General features: G+C 37.9%; 1 protein-coding gene across 9 annotated transcripts in view; it reads left to right on the plus strand.

The window, feature by feature from the left end:
- The first annotated feature begins 1775 nt into the window (after positions 1-1775).
- LOC124776292 (mitogen-activated protein kinase kinase kinase kinase 5) overlaps positions 1776-18992 on the plus strand; it is a 305769-nt gene continuing 288552 nt past the window's right edge. For all 9 annotated transcript variants that reach the window (XM_047251199.1, XM_047251204.1, XM_047251200.1 and 6 more), the window contains exons 1-2: positions 1776-2022; positions 14454-14511. In XM_047251199.1, coding sequence (XP_047107155.1) covers positions 1912-2022; positions 14454-14511 — 169 coding nt within the window. In that variant the 5' untranslated portion in view covers positions 1776-1911. The remainder of the gene's footprint in view (positions 2023-14453; positions 14512-18992) is intronic.

The following is an 18992-nucleotide window of genomic DNA, read 5'->3' on the forward strand; positions in this document are numbered from 1 at the left end:
ACTCGCTCTGGCCTGATTTGCTTTCTTGTCTCATCTTTGTAACTTCCTGTATCACAAATGGTTGACACAAGGTAGGGAAAAGAATGCGTGACTTTCAGTTCCTTTAAACGAGCTGTGAGCTGGATCTGTGCTCCTCAATCAATTATCATCATCGTGAACTTGCTGATGTAGGTGTCTAATCCATATAACAGACTAATGTCCTTTATTTTTTATAGTAGCTCAGCAGTTCGTCTTTGATGCTGGCTAAAATCACGCTGTCATCGACTTATTGGAGGTTTTTTGTAGTGTTTTCGCCGACTGAGATCTTTTTAGACCAATTACCAAGAGCTGTCCTCACCACATGTTGAGCACAGTTGTTGTACAGCTGGTGTGACAGGGCACAACCTACTCTGACACCCTTAAATACATTGGTTGGTTGGTTGTTGGGATGTTTAAGGGGGACTAAACAGCGAAGGTCATCAGTCCCCCAAATACATTGAAAAAATCATATGTGCCACCTCTTGTCTTCACAGCTGTAAGGCGGGTATTGTATAGACATCTGACCAGTGCCATCACATATGGTGGGACACTGAACTCTGTGAGCACCTGCCACAATTTTTCCCAGACAACACAGCTGAAGAATTTCTTATCGTCAAGGAAACCGGTGAAAAGGGGGGAATGTTCACGAGTTCCTTTTCCTTCAACAAAACCTTCTTGTTCTGTGGATATATGAGGCTGAATGTACGACTTTGAGCTCTGTTTCAAGATGTAAAGCAAAATTTGTTGCATGGGATATGACAGCAATATTTTAGTAGTTGGATCAGTTCCTCACTAAATTTGCTTATTCAAGGGGACGAAGAGAAAGTCCGACTAGTATTCTGACATTCCGGTTTCCCATATTCTTTTACACTATGTTTAAAAAACTATTAGCAAGTGGGCACGGAAAATTTACCCTAATGTACTTCCAGGCACACGAACTTCTTTAGTCAAATACTGCTTCGATTATTACACTTAATTATTATTCTCTCTCCCACACACACACACACACACACACACACACACACACACACACACACACTAAAGACGTTACACCAGTTACCAGCATAAAAATATTCTCAGGAATTTCACTTCTGTGAGGTAACATTTTTCCTCAAACTGTTAAACCAAAATTAGAAGTAAACATGTAGCATTCTGCAACTTCTGTAATCTTGTCTTTCTCAGTTGCGTGTAATATTACGGTATATTGATAATTTCTGCTTTCTGCTCTGTCTGACTACAACTGAATGAAACACAAGTTTCATGCCTTACGCGTTTCGCCTTTGTTCTCTGCATGGCATCTTCAGTGGCAGATTGCGTCTATGATTTTCTACATATTGTGTCTCTGTTCCATTTTTGGTGCCGTGGAGAAGCCCCAAGTGACAATTATGAGGAGAGGAACGGCACCAAAAATGGAACAGAAACATAATATGTAGAAAATCGTCCACGCAACCTGTCACTGAAGAGGCCTTGCAGATACTAAAGGCGAAATGTGCAAGGCACGAAAATTGTGTTTAATTTAGTTGTAGTCAAAGGTCCAAAAAGTAAAAATTATCAATATACCTAATGTAGGAGTCTGCTTTATATGGAGTGTTAGACAAGCAATACGAAGTAAATGCTAGATCAAGTTATTGTCTGTGCAGCATACAATACTAATACATTTAAATTTTTCCCGTTCAACGATCACGGCTAGTTTTTGTGCTGGTTTATCTTGATTAGTAATATGAGGTTATTATATCTTTGGTGTTTTGACAGTCTGATCACAGCAAATGTGTGGTTGGTGGTTAGGTTTTTGTGTTTGCCACCCTGGGCTTTTAAGTTTACGGTTGTGGAGGCAGGATAATTCTATTTGTGTTAGTTTCATGTGGATTTGTGTGTAATGTCATAATTCAAACAATGGCTCATGGAAGTGGAGTGTTATCTTCGGATATAAGCAGAAGAAACCCACAAGATGAATATGAGTTGATTCAGCGCATAGGAAGCGGGACATATGGAGATGTTTACAAGGTTCCGTACCCCAAAAATCTTTTTTATTTTACCAAGTTATTACGGCACGCCTAATAATTAAGTGTGTCTGAATGAAACAAAGTGACCTCTTAGTTTGTGGACATGATCGTGATTTTTCAGTTTCTGTGTTGCACTGACAGATTGAGAAAGTTGAAATTGACGTTTTGATGTAAGTACATTGTTTGGCAGGTGTTAAGAGTAGTTAAGAACAGACTTTTCTGTAATTGAGCTGTGCAAACCGTTAGAGATGAGGGAAAATTCATTTACAGACCGAGGAAATGTATGTTGAGTGTGAAGTGAGATGTTCCTGCCCCCTAGTTAAGTAGGAATGTGATATCAGTACGTGAAGTGTAAACATCTGTAAGTAACTGCTATATCGATGTCATAGTCATAAATAGGCTTCATTCGACATTTTGTATTCCTTGCCCAGTTATAAAAAAAGTGAACGATAAATCCATTCTGAAAGGTTTTCTTAGTGAACATAGTACAGTGCCCTTTCAATTTCTCTAAATGGTTTCATATTACGTTTTCGCCTTGTTTATTCCATACATCTGCTGATTCTCTGCAGCAATTAATGCTCTGATCGTTTCTTTTCTGTAGTTACTAGTAGTAGGGCCTGTTGTTCAACTTCTTTAAGAGTATTGATGGTTATTTGAAATTTAATGGATTTCCCGCTTAACTCTTGTGGTTTAATTTTCTAATGGTTGTAGTACCTTAAATATATCATGTTCTGCTCCTTGTATTCTTTACTTCCACGAGAAGACATCATTTGCTACTTTATGTTCAACTTGTATGCTATGTAGCGTGTGCTCTCCTTTTCTTGGCATGCTAGTTTCAGACTAGGAGAAGTGCGAGGAATTAATTGGTACAGAAATCAGAGGACTTTGAGTCGCTATAGTATCTTATCAGAATAACAAAGTGAGCATGGAAAATGGGTGGGGTATGATGTCAATATGCTGTTTTTGTTTTGGTGCAATATGGCTCTGATAGCAGCTGCTGTGTGGTTCCATATTGAGTTCATGTGTAGTTTCTCTGTTAACATATGTTGTTCTTACTGAGAAACAAAGCATAAAAGAACAAATGATAATTACATCACATACCCTAGTTGTCATTCACTGCTGAATGGTACCTGGCATCTGAGATGGAAGAGTGATATGACATCTGTGCACTGGACAAAATGTATGACCAAGCTTGTGTTCTGATTGGTTGTTCCTATTGTAGCTGTCCCACCAACAACTTAATATTTGTTGGTCACATTTTTATTCCATCCAGATATAATGTTGTGTGTCCAGCAGCCTATGCAGTGATCAAAGAATACTGACTTCAGTAGTACTGTAGTAGCCCTTAGCAAACACTATTTTACTCTCTGGCTTTGCTCTTTTGCGACTGTTGCAAGTGTCTGTCACTAGAAAGTGTTCATAGCAGCCTAATATCAAGAGTTCGTGAATATATCTATTGTGAATTGCCAGGGTAATTTATTTGTGATATGGAAATCTGCCTTGTGTTGGGAACACTGAATTAAGACCAAGAAAAATGGTGTATTCAGTCTGTTTTTGACAAATTATGTAAGAATCGTTCCTGTTTCAGACAAAGCTGTCATTACTGTAAAGCTACCTTCCTAGAGGAATGACTATGGGAGGGAAAGGAAAAATCTAATGTTTCAAGTGACTTTATTGCTCCCTCATGATTGTGTCTTGACTTATAATGAATAGCAGTATGAGTGATGGACGATTGCAGTCTGTTTCTTTGTCTGTCCTGAGATAATTATGTCAGCTATACTGATGTACCTTCAACTCATGGAGTAGTTAATATGTGCTTAGTTTTTGTTTTATTAATAATTCTTTATAAAAGATATAACTTCTGGTCTTCCTTGCATATCATCATAATCTGATTATTACATATTTGATATTTCAATCACAAACTGATGCTTGTTGCACCTACAGTTGTAGGCTATGCCATAAGTCATTCTAGAAGTTTGAGAGAAGTCTCATTCCTACACTGAGTACATTCCTACACCATGTACATTCACTTTCAGGTTTTATAAAACAACAGAACAACCATTTATTGACATTTTGGCAAATTTGATATGTATCTGTAGATTGTCTTCTGCTCTGTTTATTTTTTCAGTTCAAACACATTTTCAGCACCTTTCGTCAATGATTCAGTATTGCTGTTAGATTTTATATACTCGTTGAGTACTTTCGTGCATGAACTGTAATCAGATGCACAAAGTAAGGACACAGTCAAAGAGTAAGTAATAACTTTCTGTTATAACCAGTCATTCAGCATAACAACCATTTGCAAAACAGGTACACACAGAGTAGCATCTGTTACATTCCCCAGTAGCATATTTTCTTTCATGACAACACCATCAACTACACAGATCTAAACTAGATGAAGGAACATCATCAATAACATTCATTCGTAACTGTGGAAGATTGCTAGTAGTATCCAGACCATCATTTAGGCTAATTATCTCAGTTACATGTCTCTACTGACTCTAATTAACTGACTGTATTAAATTTTCAGCATTATGGAAGCATCTGATTCTACCTGTTTGCTTTTACCCATGATGTCATCAAGATGGCAGACATCCCTACTTCCAGCATATCCAATTCGGTGACCATAATGCCACCTCATACACAAGCTACAAAAATAAAAAGACACAATATTTTGTTTCAGCCATAAAATGAAATTAACAGGATATCAGCAGGAAGTATGGGGTTTGGGGCAGGGACACACTAAATATACAATTATACGAAAAGCAACATCAGCCCAAAGCAAATATCATCTGCAGAATCAAATACAAAAAATTCTCAACACGTGATATAATGGTACAAAAACTTCAACTGCAGGAATCATACATTTCTCTTGATCTATCTAGCTCAAATGAAGCCTCGGTCTCAAAAAACCCGAACAACCAGGTTTAAAACCAGTACTGCAAATTTCACTTGACCTGTATAGTTAGACAAAGCCATCGACACCTTCAACCGAAACTAGTCAGAAATCCTGGCATCGGTTATTTCAATTGACGTACATAGGTCATATGCAGTTGATGATGTCAAAAAACCAAGGAAATCAAAAACCCGAAACCCTCAGATTCACTTGACCAGTTAAAATACACACAAGAAATTAAACCAAAACAAACTGGCCCCCCCCCCCCCCTCTCTCTCTCTCTCTCTCTCTCTCTCTCTCTCTCTCTCTCTCTCTGACACACACACACACACACACACACACACACACACACACACACACAAAAGTCCTTAAAGAACAAAACAAGATACTTCCTCAACCAACCACATTCCTCATTGGGTAGATCTCTAAGTGTTTTGACTGCGGCGCTACTGCATATACAGGTCTCTGGGACTATGGTCAACTTCATATTTTCAGTACACACGGCACCACACACATTCGGCAATGAAGCCAGAGCCCTCCAAAAACTTTGTTGTATCTTCACCCAGTACGATGAGGAATGAATGACAATTAAATTTCTCCACTGTACCCATTGCTAATAAAAAAGGAAAACACTGTTAATTTTTGGACCGTACATAACACATGATGCTAATCATACCTAACACAAACATAACTGCTTAAACATATGTAACAATAAATCAAAGTAACCCACTAGTGAAGCTGCAAACTCTTCCAACATGACTTCACGGGACGACTGCACAAAATCAAACGACCCCCTACCACACATAACACAAACAACTTCAAACATAACATCCACCGCAAGTGTGTGCCACCAAATACTGCAGCATGCCATCTACAAATACGACCTGACTCAAAAACACCATGCAATAATGATGTCACACTACACGAGACAATCCACTTATGTCAGGGTCGAAGCCGATGGTGGAATTGGAAACATCGCTTGACCCAAATTTTCTTACTGTAATCATTGTATTGGATACAGTGAACATAATGTAAACCTCCTGAAATATTGTTTTCTCTATTGTATTTGTACCAGCTACTGCCATTACAAAATTAAATTCTTTGTTTCGATGTTGTTGTTGTTGTTGTGGTCTTCAGTCCTGAGACTGGTTTGATGCAGCTCTCCATGCTACCCTATCCTGTGCAAGCTTCTTCATCTCCCAGTACCTACTGCAGCCTACATCCTTCTGAATCTGCTTAGTTTATTCATCTCTTGGTCTCCCTCTATGATTGTTACCCTCCACGCTGCCCTCCAGTGCTAAATTTGTGATCCCTTGATGCCTCAGAACATGTCCTATCAACCGGTCCCTTCTTCTAGTCAAGTTGTGAAACAAACTCCTCTTCTCCCCAATTCTGTTCAATACCTCCTCATTACCTACGTGATCTACCCATCTAATCTTCAGCATTCTTCTGTAGCACCACATTTCGAAAGCTTCTATTCTCTTCTTGTCCAAACTATTTATTGTCCATGTTTCACTTCCATACATGGCTACACTCCATACAAATACTTTCAGAAACGACTTCCTGACACTTAAATCTATACTCGATGTTAACAAATTTCTTTTCTTCAGAAATGCTTTCCTTGCCATTGCCAGTCTACATTTGATATCCTCTCTACTTCGACCATCATCAGTTATTTTGCTCCCCAAATAGCAAAACTCATTTACTACTTTAAGTGTCTCATTTCCTAATCTAATTCCCTCAGCATCACCCGACTTAATTCGACTACATTCCATAATCCTCGTTTTGCTTTTGTTGATGTTCATCTTATATCCTCCTTTCAAGACACTATCCATTCCGTTCAACTGCCCTTCCAAGTCCTTTGCTGTCTCTGATAGAATTACAATGTCATGTGCTGTACTTAAATTATATTTCAGTAGGCAGTGCAAACAGAGTTATTTACAGATCCACAAAAATTTATTTTGTCAAATTTTTCTCACTGTTCTGGTCCAGTGCTGGACTAGGACTCTCATTCTTGTGCTTTGTCTCGTAGTTTATGGAATACTGATCAAAAATCTGAGATCCAGATTTGAGCCACAGTTCATTGAATGGAGCTACAGTGATAGCAGAATTGGGCACAGTGCTGAAAAAAGTGGGTGTAATTGATTTAATTTTCCTCCTGTTTTGTATACGGACTTGCTGCATTTGAAGGAATATCTGAATGCCTTAAATAGCTGTAAGGCAGGCTACATGTAGTGTCTCCTCTCCACAATAACTGCTGTTTAAAAGCCCACTAAGTTATAATGCAAGTGAACACATTCATAAATTCTGAAAGCTGATAGTGGAAATGAACTGAATTTCCATAATATTCATAAATCAAAGGATAGAATTGTAGTTATGAAATTGATGTTAGTGTGAAACCAATATAACACAAACCATAAGTTGGAATAACAACCACACTGAATATATCGGAAACTGCATGAAAAATAGATCGTGCCAGGTTCTAAGAGGTGAAATGAAATTTGTGACATGAAATGAATTGTTCAAAATTAACATTTTATGTGTGTTTACAGTAATAATTTATACTCTGAGAAGTAGTTGCTAGTTATCGATATTTTTCTCAGTAATAGGCTTTTGACAATGTTAACTGAAATAAACTCTGAAATTTGGAAGTTCTGTGGATAAGATACAGGGAACCAATTGTTATCTGGGAAATACGGAAGCGTCCGATCCTGCCCGTCTGCTTTGACCCATGACGTCACAAATATGGCGGAAACGACCATAAACCACGATTCCAATATGGCGCATATAAAGTCGTTACGTACACATTATGAGGACGAAAATACATCGAAAAACAAACACACACACTTTCCACAAAAAGCCTAATGACACTAACGGGACAAGTGCGGGAAATGGGGTGTTTTTGGGTGGGGGAAAACTAAATATAAACAAATTTAGACACTCATCCCCATACAAAACCACACAAAACGGCGAAAAAAAAACCGACTTCACAAAACTCCCCAAATACCACTGAACACAATATCATCTGGAATCGGACACTTCCCTTGACCTATATTGCTCAACAGCAGCACCCGATCCCATAAATTAGGATCAAACACTTCCCTTGGCCTATATAGCTCAAAAACATCTCCCGATATCAATAGCAACATACATAGCCACACATTGGGATCGAACACTTCCCTTGACCTGCACACTTAATTTTATCCGTCATATCCATTCCTGAACAAAAACAACAACCGATTAATTTCACTAAAATTACCACACGACGTACAGCGAACAACACTAAATTAACCTTCACACAAAATTGTTAACTCACTGAAACGAATTCCACTACAAATACAGCCGACACTCGAACAATTCTGGATAATGAGCAAAAGCAAACAATTTACTAAAATTACCACACGACGTACAGCCAACAACACTAAATTAACCTGCACACAAAATCGGTAACACACTGAAATGAATTCCACTACAAATACAGCCGACACTCGAACAATTCTGGATAATGAGCAAAAGCAAACTGAGCCCATTACACCACACAAACGAAAACCCTGAACATACCACCAGACAGCACAACAAACCATAACACGATGACATCTACAAACACGCCACACTCACAAACCAAACTCCGCGCCGTCATGACGTCACACACGACAACACCCTTACGTCACGGGTCAAAGCAGACGCGTGGGATTGGACGCTTCTGTCCACCCGTTATCTATGGGTTATACATTAACCAGGCACAGTAATAATTTATACTCTGAGAAGTAGTTGCTAATTATCAATATTTTTCTCAGTAATAGGCTTTTGGCAGTGTTAACTGAAATAAACTCTGAAATTTGGAAGGTCTGTGTATAAGATACAGGGAACCAAATGTTATCTACGGGCTATACATTAACCAGACTGCAGTTATACATATCAAAAGACATGAGAATATGGCAGTAGTTGAGAAAGTGGTGAAGCATGGTCCCAGCCTCTCTCTCTTTTTACAATCTGTACAAGAAGTAAGTGTAAAGAAAACTAAGGACAAAAATACAAATGGAATTAAAGTCTGGGCAGAAGAATTAAAAACTCTTGACCAGTGGCGTGCAAGAGAAGGGGATGTACATGGGACATAAGTTGAGCAGAATGGACAATATTTTGAAAAGTGGTTATAAAATGGACATCAATAAAGTAAAAGTAAGGATAGTGGAATGCAGATAAAATGAGATGAGATGATGCTGCAAAATTAGATTAGGAGGTGAGATATTAAACATGAGATGAGGTCTGCTATTAGGCTACCAAAGTGCTTGACAGCGGCAGAAGTATGGAGGATATAAAAAGTAGACTGGCAATAGCAAGAGAAGTTTTATGAAGAAGAAGAATATCGGAATACTGGATGTAAATTTGTGTTTTAAGAAAGTTTGTTTTAAAAATACTTGGTGTGCAACATTCAATGAAAGTGAAATGTACTAACTAGAAAGAAAAGACATTTGAAATGTGGTGTTACAGAAGAATGCTGAAGATTAGGTGGTTAGATATGGAAACAATGGACAGGTACAAAATAGTTAATAAAAAGCTTTATTACACAATTTGACTAAAAGTAAGATTGGGTTGGTAGGACATATCGTGAGGCGTCGAGGAATGTAGAAAATCTGAAGTGGCAGACCGAGACTCGAATATAGTAAGCAGGTTGAAATACTGTAGGTAAAGCAGAGTTGAGAAGACCTGCACAGGATAGATAGAACTGCATCAAAACAGTTTTTGGACTGAAAATTACCACTGAGTACTACATCTGTTAATTGTCTTGATGGCGTAAGAGGCAAATAACAACTCTGTTTTAGGTAGGGATGGAAATTTGGTTGTGTTATAACCTGAGGACTAATGCAGTTGAGTTTAAGCAAGAGTTTTGCATTAAGAAATGTGGAAAGTGGTTTCAGGTGTTGGGTAGCATCTAGGTTTATTTTTTCAGGCGTTGGGTAGCATCTAGGTTTATTTATTTTCCAAATTATACCCTTGTGGACTGTGATTTCGTAAGAGCTGGATGTGCAGTTGGAAGGAGGAAGATTAAGGTTTCCAGCCCCAGACCACAGGTTTGGCTTGAGAAAGGAATGGGGAGGAAACAGGCCATATCTTTTTCAAAGAAACCATCCTAGCATTTGCCTTCAACAAAAACCATAATTTGGATGGCTTGAAAGGGATTCCAACAACTACCTCTTAAATGGAGTCTCTAAACTGTATGTTTGTTCACATATAATGATTCAACATTGTGTGTTGTGGAATAGTGAGGCTAGAAGAGCAAGGTCTAGACCAGCAGGAGAATTGATAGCAAACTATATCGGTCAGTAAAAATAATACTCAATTAGCAAATTTTTACTATAGATTAAACTTCACTTTTAAGAATTGTTCTCTTGTTAGTTACCAGGAACTTCAAATTTATCTCTCTATCCTTCTCATTCACGAGAACAAACTCTGCTGAATTCCCAAAGCAGCAGTGTTCAAAACACCATTGGGCCATCAACATGAAGGTTTTTTTGAAAAGGACATGCTCGAATTCCTTTCCCATTCTTTTTTATCCAAGCATAATGACAGTATCGTCAATGTGGCATTAAACCTTAATATTCTTCTCTCCCACTACTTTCTTGCAAATCTGGCCTGGGCAACATTGTACCCCCCCCCCCTCCTGCTCCCACTGTCCACCTTTGATGGTTTCTAATGCTATTTGTGATAAATTATGTCATTTGCTTTGCTGGCATTGGTTTTACAACTTTAATATGGATGAAGAAACGTTGCACAACAGTATGAAGAGAGAGGCCCTACACTTTTCTGTGTTACTTCATTATACATGCCCTTCCATAACCCAGAAGAGAATGGATCCTATACTCAGTCAGCTGCCAATTCACCCCCTTTACTTCCTCTTCAGCACAATGTAAAGAAAGTTGCAGGATACGTGGTTGACCTGTGTCGCTGTTTCACATTTGAGCTACCTCCCCAGTTTTGCAAATCTAAATCAGGACAGTAGTATACCTTTTCTCCATGCTCGGCATAGAACTGTGGTGATGACTGAGTCTACATTCAAGCATGAAATTTTTGTGAAGTTCAGACAAGTGTCATCTTTGGGAGTTGACATCTTTTCGAACTTGGCAGGGTGATAGTCACGAGAACCATTATCATTTGATCCTTGCCTGTCAAGAGTCATTTCTATTGCTAAGTTTTAGTGTAGTTTAAATTGGTTTACAAACTGCAGCTAGACAAATGCTGGGTCTGGATAATGCTTTACTCCAACTATCCAGAACATTAACGTGTTGTAATAACAGGCTCTATAAATTCTTTATGTGACATTATTTTCACATTTAGCTGTAACTGTTTTTGTTTTACCATTACTATTTTAGTTTCTGTGCCATTTTCAAGCCTCTGCATACAAAGATATACATAGTATCAGAATAACAGTGAGTACAACAAATTTGCAGTCTGTCAATATTCATATATTTTCAAGATGTAATGTATTATGGCACAGAAATAGATTAAAAATAATAACATTTTTGTAAAGCTGTGTCTTTTATGATGGTAATAGGGTCAATAGGTGTTGTCAGTGTCAGGAGTAGATTTATGTTCCGCACTTGGAGGCTTAAATTAATCAACGGGCAACAGGGATAACAATGTAAGACATGTACATCAGAGAATAACAGGTCAACAATATATTATTGATCATGATTCTTCCTTACATGTAGTGTAATCGTGAGTGGACCATTGTACCACAACTGGTGTTTACGTAGTTAAAAGTGTGTACTTATAGTACATTAGAGTAAATGCCTAAAGCAATTTAAGAATTCAATTTAGTGCACATTTATGCCATTACATTCATAATACTAGCAGTATTCAGGAATATTTGAAGGTACTGCATAGATTGGAGTAGGATAGATTAATGGATGTTCTGGAAGAAAGTGAGTTTCATAGTGCCTTCAAAGAGCAGCTGAAAACTCTATACAGTAAAGGGGTCGACAGAAGAGTCAGATCCCACGCGTCAGCTTTGACCCGTGACGTAAGGGTGTTGTCGTGTGTGACGTCATGACGGCGCGGAGTTTGGTTTGTGAGTGTGGCGTATTTGTAGATATCATCGTGTTGTGGTTTGTTGTGCTCTCTGGTGGGATGTTCAGGGTTTTCGTTTGTGTGGTGTAATGGGCTCAGTTTGCTTTTACTCATTATCCAGAAATGTTCGAGTGTCGGCTGTGTTTGTAGTGGAATGAAACTACTGAAACTCGTTTCAGTGAGTTAACAATTTTGTGTGAAGGTTAATTTAGTGTTGTTGGCTGTACGTCGTGTGGTAATTTTAGTAAAATTAATTGGTTGTTGTTTTTGTTCAGGATTGGATATGATGGATAAAATTATCAGTGCGCAGATCAAGGGAAGTGTTCGATCCCAATGTGTGGCTGTGTATGTTGGTATTGGTATCGGGAGATGTTTTTGAGCTATATAGGCCAAGGGAAGTGTTTGATCCTAATTTATGGGATCGGGAACTGCTGTTGAGCTATATAGGTCAAGGGAAGTGTCCGATTCCAGATGATATTGTGTTTAGTGGTATTTGGGGAGTTTTGTGATTGTTTTTTTTTTTTTTTTTTTTTTTTTTTTTTTTTTTTTTTTTTTTTTTTTTTTGGGGGTGGGTGTCTACATTTTTTAATATTTAGTTTGCCCCTACCCAAAAAACACCCCATTTCCCGCGCTTGTTCCGTTAGTGTCATTAGGCTTTTTATGGAAAGGGTGTGTGTTTGTTTTTTGATATATTTTTGTCCTCATAATGTGTACGTAACGACTTTATATGCGCCATATTGGAATCGTGGTTTATTGTCGTTTCTGTCATATTTGTGACGTCATGGGTCAAAGCAGACGGGCGGGATCGGACGCTTCCGTATTTCCCAGTAAAGAAATAGACCTCTAATTTAAGAGACTCTTAAATTGTTTTGGAAATTGTTGAACAGAAATGATCTCTGATTGTTTTTAAGATTCTGTTTTGTTCCATTCTGTAGTACAGTCACTTTCATTCCTAGTTATTTATTCATGCTTAATGTGGATGCTTTGTACTAAATTTAATTTTGTGTTTAATTGTATATTTTAATTGTGATTTTATGTTTGTTATAAATTTCTTAAGGGGCCCTTTACAGATCTGCATGAATGTGTCATCACTGAGAAGTAGGGGAAAAGAAAGAAAGAAAGAAAGCTTGTACAGTGTAGTGGTTATGAACATCCTGTGACAACACAGATATAAGAAGTCACAAGTTAATTAGTGAGATTTATTCATGTATTTACAAACCTTAGTTTCAAGTGACATGATGTCCAAATAAGTGTTTTAGTTTTTCATCGCTATTCTTCTTGATTGTTAATTAGTTTTATCGTATGAAGGCTATTACATAGAATGCATTAGCCACACAGTTTGTACAAATATTGAGATCATGTATGTAAGTGTATTATTTGCTTATGTAAAATGTAAAGTGACCTACTTGTTGTGGTTGATACGGTATATAGCAGGAACTGTGCTAGATTTTGTGAATCAAATTGTTTTTGGCTTTGTTACTGAATAGACAGAACAACACTGACTTTTGTTACCAGTGTCTAACATGATCATTTAAACAAAAAGAACAGACTGAAGTAATCCTTTTTTAGATGTTGTAGCTCTTCTTATTTTCCATGCTTGCTAAGAAGAGTGGAGAGAGTTTCATTAGTTTTGTTTACCCGACCATGCTTCACCACTTTATGTGCTGTCGTTAGTGGGTTTTTATTTGGTATCTTTCTCATATGAGACCATCAGTGTATATTGGTAGTTTTAAATCTACCATGCATTCTGCAGCTTTTCATGTTTTTTATTTTATTTTTATGCTGTGCCTTTGCATCTCTTGTTTATGGTGCGTTGAAACACTGAAGTCTTTTGCTGTTACCATTTTTAGCTGTTGCATGATGACGTATTGTATCAACAAAACACAGGATTTCTGCTACCATGCATCACGCAATGTGTATATAACAGATAATAGCAAAAGGAATACATTCTTCAACACATAATAAACAAGGAAGCAAGGCCACAGCATATGACAAGCTGTTGAATACGTGATAGATATAAAACTAGCAACATGCAGCACTGATGCCGTCATGTGAGAAAGAAAATAAATAAAAACTCACTTATGATAGTACATAAATAGATGAAACATGTTTGGGTAAAAGAAAATTAATAATATGGGTTCTTGCATATGACAGAATTTCCAAGAGAACAGGCTGAACTGCAATGCTAATTGCCAAAAACTAGTCACCAAGTTGCTGTTGGGATATCTGGGCATCAGAAAACTCGGAAATCTGTGGGTAGCCACATATATACCCACTCACTCTACTCGGAGTTGCCTAGTGATAATTTAGAGTCAACAAAATTTTTGAACACTCTTGAAGTTTTTGCAGCAGCAGTTTGTGTCTCAGTTTAATGACAATATCAAAGAGATATTTTTTATCAGTAAATTGTATAAAATTATAGTTAATATTGTTTTTCTTAAATTTATGGTTGCTTTTATTTTTTCCAGGCAAAGAGAATATCTACAAATGAACTTGCTGCCATCAAAGTGATAAAGCTGGAACCTGGTAAGATTACTCTTTATTGGCACTTGCTTCATTAAAATTAAAAGCATGAAACCAAGTTAAGTAAGGCAATCCGAGACTCGTTTGATTGTTGAAAGTGAATGGGTCAATGAAGATGCCAAAGAAAATCCACAGGGAAAATGAAGAACGTAATTTGTGATGGAAAAATTATTATATGAGTAAATGGTTTCATGTGTCTAGGAAGTAAATTAACCAAGAAAGGAAACATCAAGCAAGAAATTTTGTAGAGAATAAAATATTGTTCGAAATTTTATTGTTATGTGTCGGACATGATTAGAAATGGAAAAATACCAGCCAAAGGCAAGCTCATAATGTATAAGTCATATTATGTGCCAGTTTTGACGTGTGGCTCAGAATGTTGGACTTGGACAAAGGTAGACCTGAGCAGAATACAAGAAATGGAGATGCGCATTCTGCTGGGTAAGACGAGAAGGGTCAGAATAAAGAATGAAACAATATAAAATATCTTGCAGATCTATCAAGCCCCTAAAAGGAGCTATAGAGAATAATATGCTTAAATGGTTTAGCCACATTAAAGATACGGGACGAGACGGACTTCTGAGAAGAGGCCTAGAATGGAGAGGATCTGGACGAAGACCAACTGGAAGACCACGAACAAGATGGAGAGACCAGGTGAAGGATGATGTGAACCGAAGAGGGCTGCAATAGGGGGAGATGCTATGTGATAGACTGTGGGTGAAAAGAAAAGCTTGGAATAGGCTTTGTGGATGACCTGCATAAGAAGGAAATGTTTCAGGAAGAAGAAGAGAAGTAGGCAGTGGGAAGCTTTTGCTGGAAAACAAATAATGGAAGGAATATAGGTAATCCCTCACTGTACAGTTAAAGACTTGAATGGTCAATCCTAGCTGACTACATTGTACTGGCACTGCAGCTTGACTGGGGTGAGAGATTGCTTCAGGTGGAGTGTGGTGATGTGGTAATGCAGTTGAGGGGCAGTGATCGTACAATTGGGGCATTCTGTGGAACAATAACTTAACTAAAATATATTGAGATCGAGATACAGTACTTCAAACTTTTTAGATAGTTTTCTTATTCATTTCAAACTCTCATACATGACTAAATTTCAGTCAGATATAAACAAAATATTGTGGTTTCAGAATATGTGACAGAATAGTGTAATATGTAAGAACTACTGACTGATTTGGATTTCAATTGCCTATGGATTATTGTTCCAGAGAACGCCTCAATTTCAATTGGCCAGGAACTTCCACATCTTTTTTCTTTTACATTTCAGTTTTTATTTGAAATTCTGTATATTTTAAGGTGTCTTTTAAGCACTGGCAAACTATGGTTTTGATTTAAGGTTTTCTGGGTGTGGGCAAAAGGGGAGGGGCGGTTAGTTATACCTCCAGCAAACATCGGCGTTGCAAATGTGGCCTCAGTGTTTACTGTCCCCAGACAATGAGGTTTAGGAACTGCTTTCTTTAACTGTAAACCTATGATTAGGGACAGGCTTATTTTGTGAAAATAATAACTTGAACTGGTAATTTTTAGCAAAATAATGAGAAATTGGCAATTTTTATGAAATTTCTCTGTTTGGCATTTTACCCTATAAAAATGTTATAAATCTGAGGGCAGCAGTTTACTAATGTTTGTAACTATAGTTATTGAATGTTGAAATTAGAATTTGACTTCGTTATTTCTCAAGGCTGAGGCTCTTGTGTACTCTAAAAAAAAATGATTGTTTGTTCCCCGTGTAATGAACTATAATATGATGTCAAATGTAAATACTCCAGTTCTGATGAATGCCATTCCTATAACAGTTTTGATCACTGACTTAACATTTCTCAACCCTTCTGCACAACAAATTGTACAAAAAATGATGCATTTTGTAGAAATCTTTAATGTGGTGCATCAACTGAACTGCATACTTTTGTAGTATACAAGTATAAGTAAGAAAATCAACCAAAGTACAGGGTATGTGATGTCATGCAATCATACATAATGGAAGAATATTTAAATCTGCTGCATGAGTAATACAGTTAATCACTTCTTTTAGAATTGCCTTCACAACCATTTTGTCTAGGAGACAATTAATGCATGTTGTGTGAGCTCTGAGATCATACTTGGATCTTTCCAGTGACTAGCAGAGAAAATTGAGAAGAGCAGCCTTGCTCACAGAGTTTCATTGTGGGTCACATTTGGCAACATTAGCCCAGAACAGATTTTGTCTCCCTGGTTCTAATTTGAGTGGAAGGACTGGACCAAACAAAGACTTCGAAGTTCTGTGACAAGCTAGGCTGTGACTCCCTGGATTTTAGCCTTAGTTTCAAAACTGTAGTCTCTCTCTAAATGTGTAAATGGATCAGGTGTGGACTACATATCAGAACTCAAAGACTACTACCCAGTAGACTGACTGTGTGGGAAGTACGCAAGGGCTTTTTAGGTTAGGCAACTTTCCATCCAGTTCAGGTAACAATAGCTATAGGACACCCAGAAGTGTCAGTATAAGATCCAGATAAAATACCCGGTGTAGGTGAGAATATTAAAATCTTAGTGATTAAGTGCCAAAGCAATTGCAACAAATTGTCAGAGTTTGAAGCGTTCGTAAAAGGCTGTGGAGTTCACATTATGCTAGTTACAGAAAGCTGGCTATAACTTGAAAGTGATAGCAGTGAGATATTTTGTGAAAAATGTAAATGTGTATTGGAAGGATAGGCTAATGGTAAATGAAGTTAGCGTATTTGTCACAGAGGATGAGGAACTTACATCCACTGAGATGAAAATTGATATTGCATGTGAGATGGTCTGTGCAAGCATGAGCATAAGTTACAATCAGATCCTTTTATCATTCACGAGACTCACCTCCCAATGTAACTGAAACATTACTAAATGCGTTCTCTGATAGCTACGTAGAACAAAAGCACACTGATGATGGAAAGAAGTGAGGTTTGATACTATTGACGCACCTGTCCTCTTTGAGGATGTCCACATAGAAACTGGCATCAGTGACCTTGAGACAGTGATTACCAAAGTACAAAGGGCAGCTAAAACGAGTGGGAGAATTTATACTCTCAGCAAACTAGATCAATAGGCAGTAGTATCTCAACAAGGAACTCAAAAACAAAATATAGGGCTGTGCGTAAGGAGCTGCCAAATGACACACATTTGGTTGTCAAGAGGGCAAACATTCAGCAACAGCTGAAGTGGAATATTATCAAAGGCTCTCTCTTAAAACCCAAAGAAATTCTGCTCATATGTCATCCCCTTTATGACAGCTTTAACTCTGCTTGGGACACTTGCAGTGAGGTGTGTTAATGTCTGTGGAGGAATGGCAGTCTATTCTTCCTCAAGACTCGAAACTGGAGAAGGTAGTGATATTGGACTCTGGAATCTGAAGCAATGCCAAAACTCTAATTAACCCCAAAGGTATACCATTAGGTCCATGTCGGGACCGTAGGCAGACCAATCCATTTCAGGAGTATTGTTGTCCACAAACCATTGCCTCACAGTTTGTACTGTAGACAGGGTACATCATCATGCTCATACAACCGATCATCATCTGTGGAATGTTCCTCTACCATATGCAGTATGCAATGATGTAAAATGTGTTCATGTCCTTCCACATGTAGTGCTTTCTTAAGATTAGTAAGGAGATCATACCCTAACTGGGAAAAATGCCTCCATACCATAACACTACCTTCCCTGTACTTCACTGTTGATACTAAATGTGATGGCAGGTAACGTTTTCCAGGGACATGCCAAACCCAAACCCTTCCATTGGATTGCCACAAGGTTTAGCACGAGACAACACTCCATTTCCAGTTATCTGCTGTCCAATGGCATTGCTCTTAACATCACTTCAAGCATAGCTTAGTGTTGACTACAGAAATGTGTGGCTTACAAGGAACTGCTCAGTCATTGTATCCCATTCTTGTTGACTCCCTACGTACAGTCATCGTGGTAGCTGGACTGCTGGTAGTATCCTGGAGCTCATAGAGATTCCTTCTTCTGGTTTCATGTAATTTTCTTACAGCTATCCTGCACAATGCTCAATGGTCCCTGTTCATCAATATGTGAGGTCTTCATAGTTTTGGTTTAGTTGTGGTTGTTCCTTTACATTTCCGCTTCACAATCAAATCACCAAGAGTCAACTTGGGAAGCTTTGGAAGGGTAAAAATGCCCCTTGATGGATTTGTTACTTAGATGACATCCAATTACTAGTCCACGTTTGAAATCACTGAGCTCTGCTGATCAACCCACTCAGCTGTTACTGCTTCTCTACTCACAATGCAATATTCCCCACTTCCTTTTGTACTGCTGGGTGTGCCTCTTATGACATCTAGTGGTCAATTCTCATTACATAGAGCTGTCTGGATACTTGTGATCAGTTAGCGTATTAAAGACCATTAGAGGTATCAAAGTTATTGTACAGACACTTATGGATGGGACCAGGACCGAAATTGAGTGTAACAGAGCAAAAGTAGATACACTAAACCTGG

The sequence above is a fragment of the Schistocerca piceifrons genome, chromosome 2 (assembly GCF_021461385.2).
Source record: "Schistocerca piceifrons isolate TAMUIC-IGC-003096 chromosome 2, iqSchPice1.1, whole genome shotgun sequence".
Lineage (NCBI taxonomy): Eukaryota > Metazoa > Arthropoda > Insecta > Orthoptera > Acrididae > Schistocerca > Schistocerca piceifrons.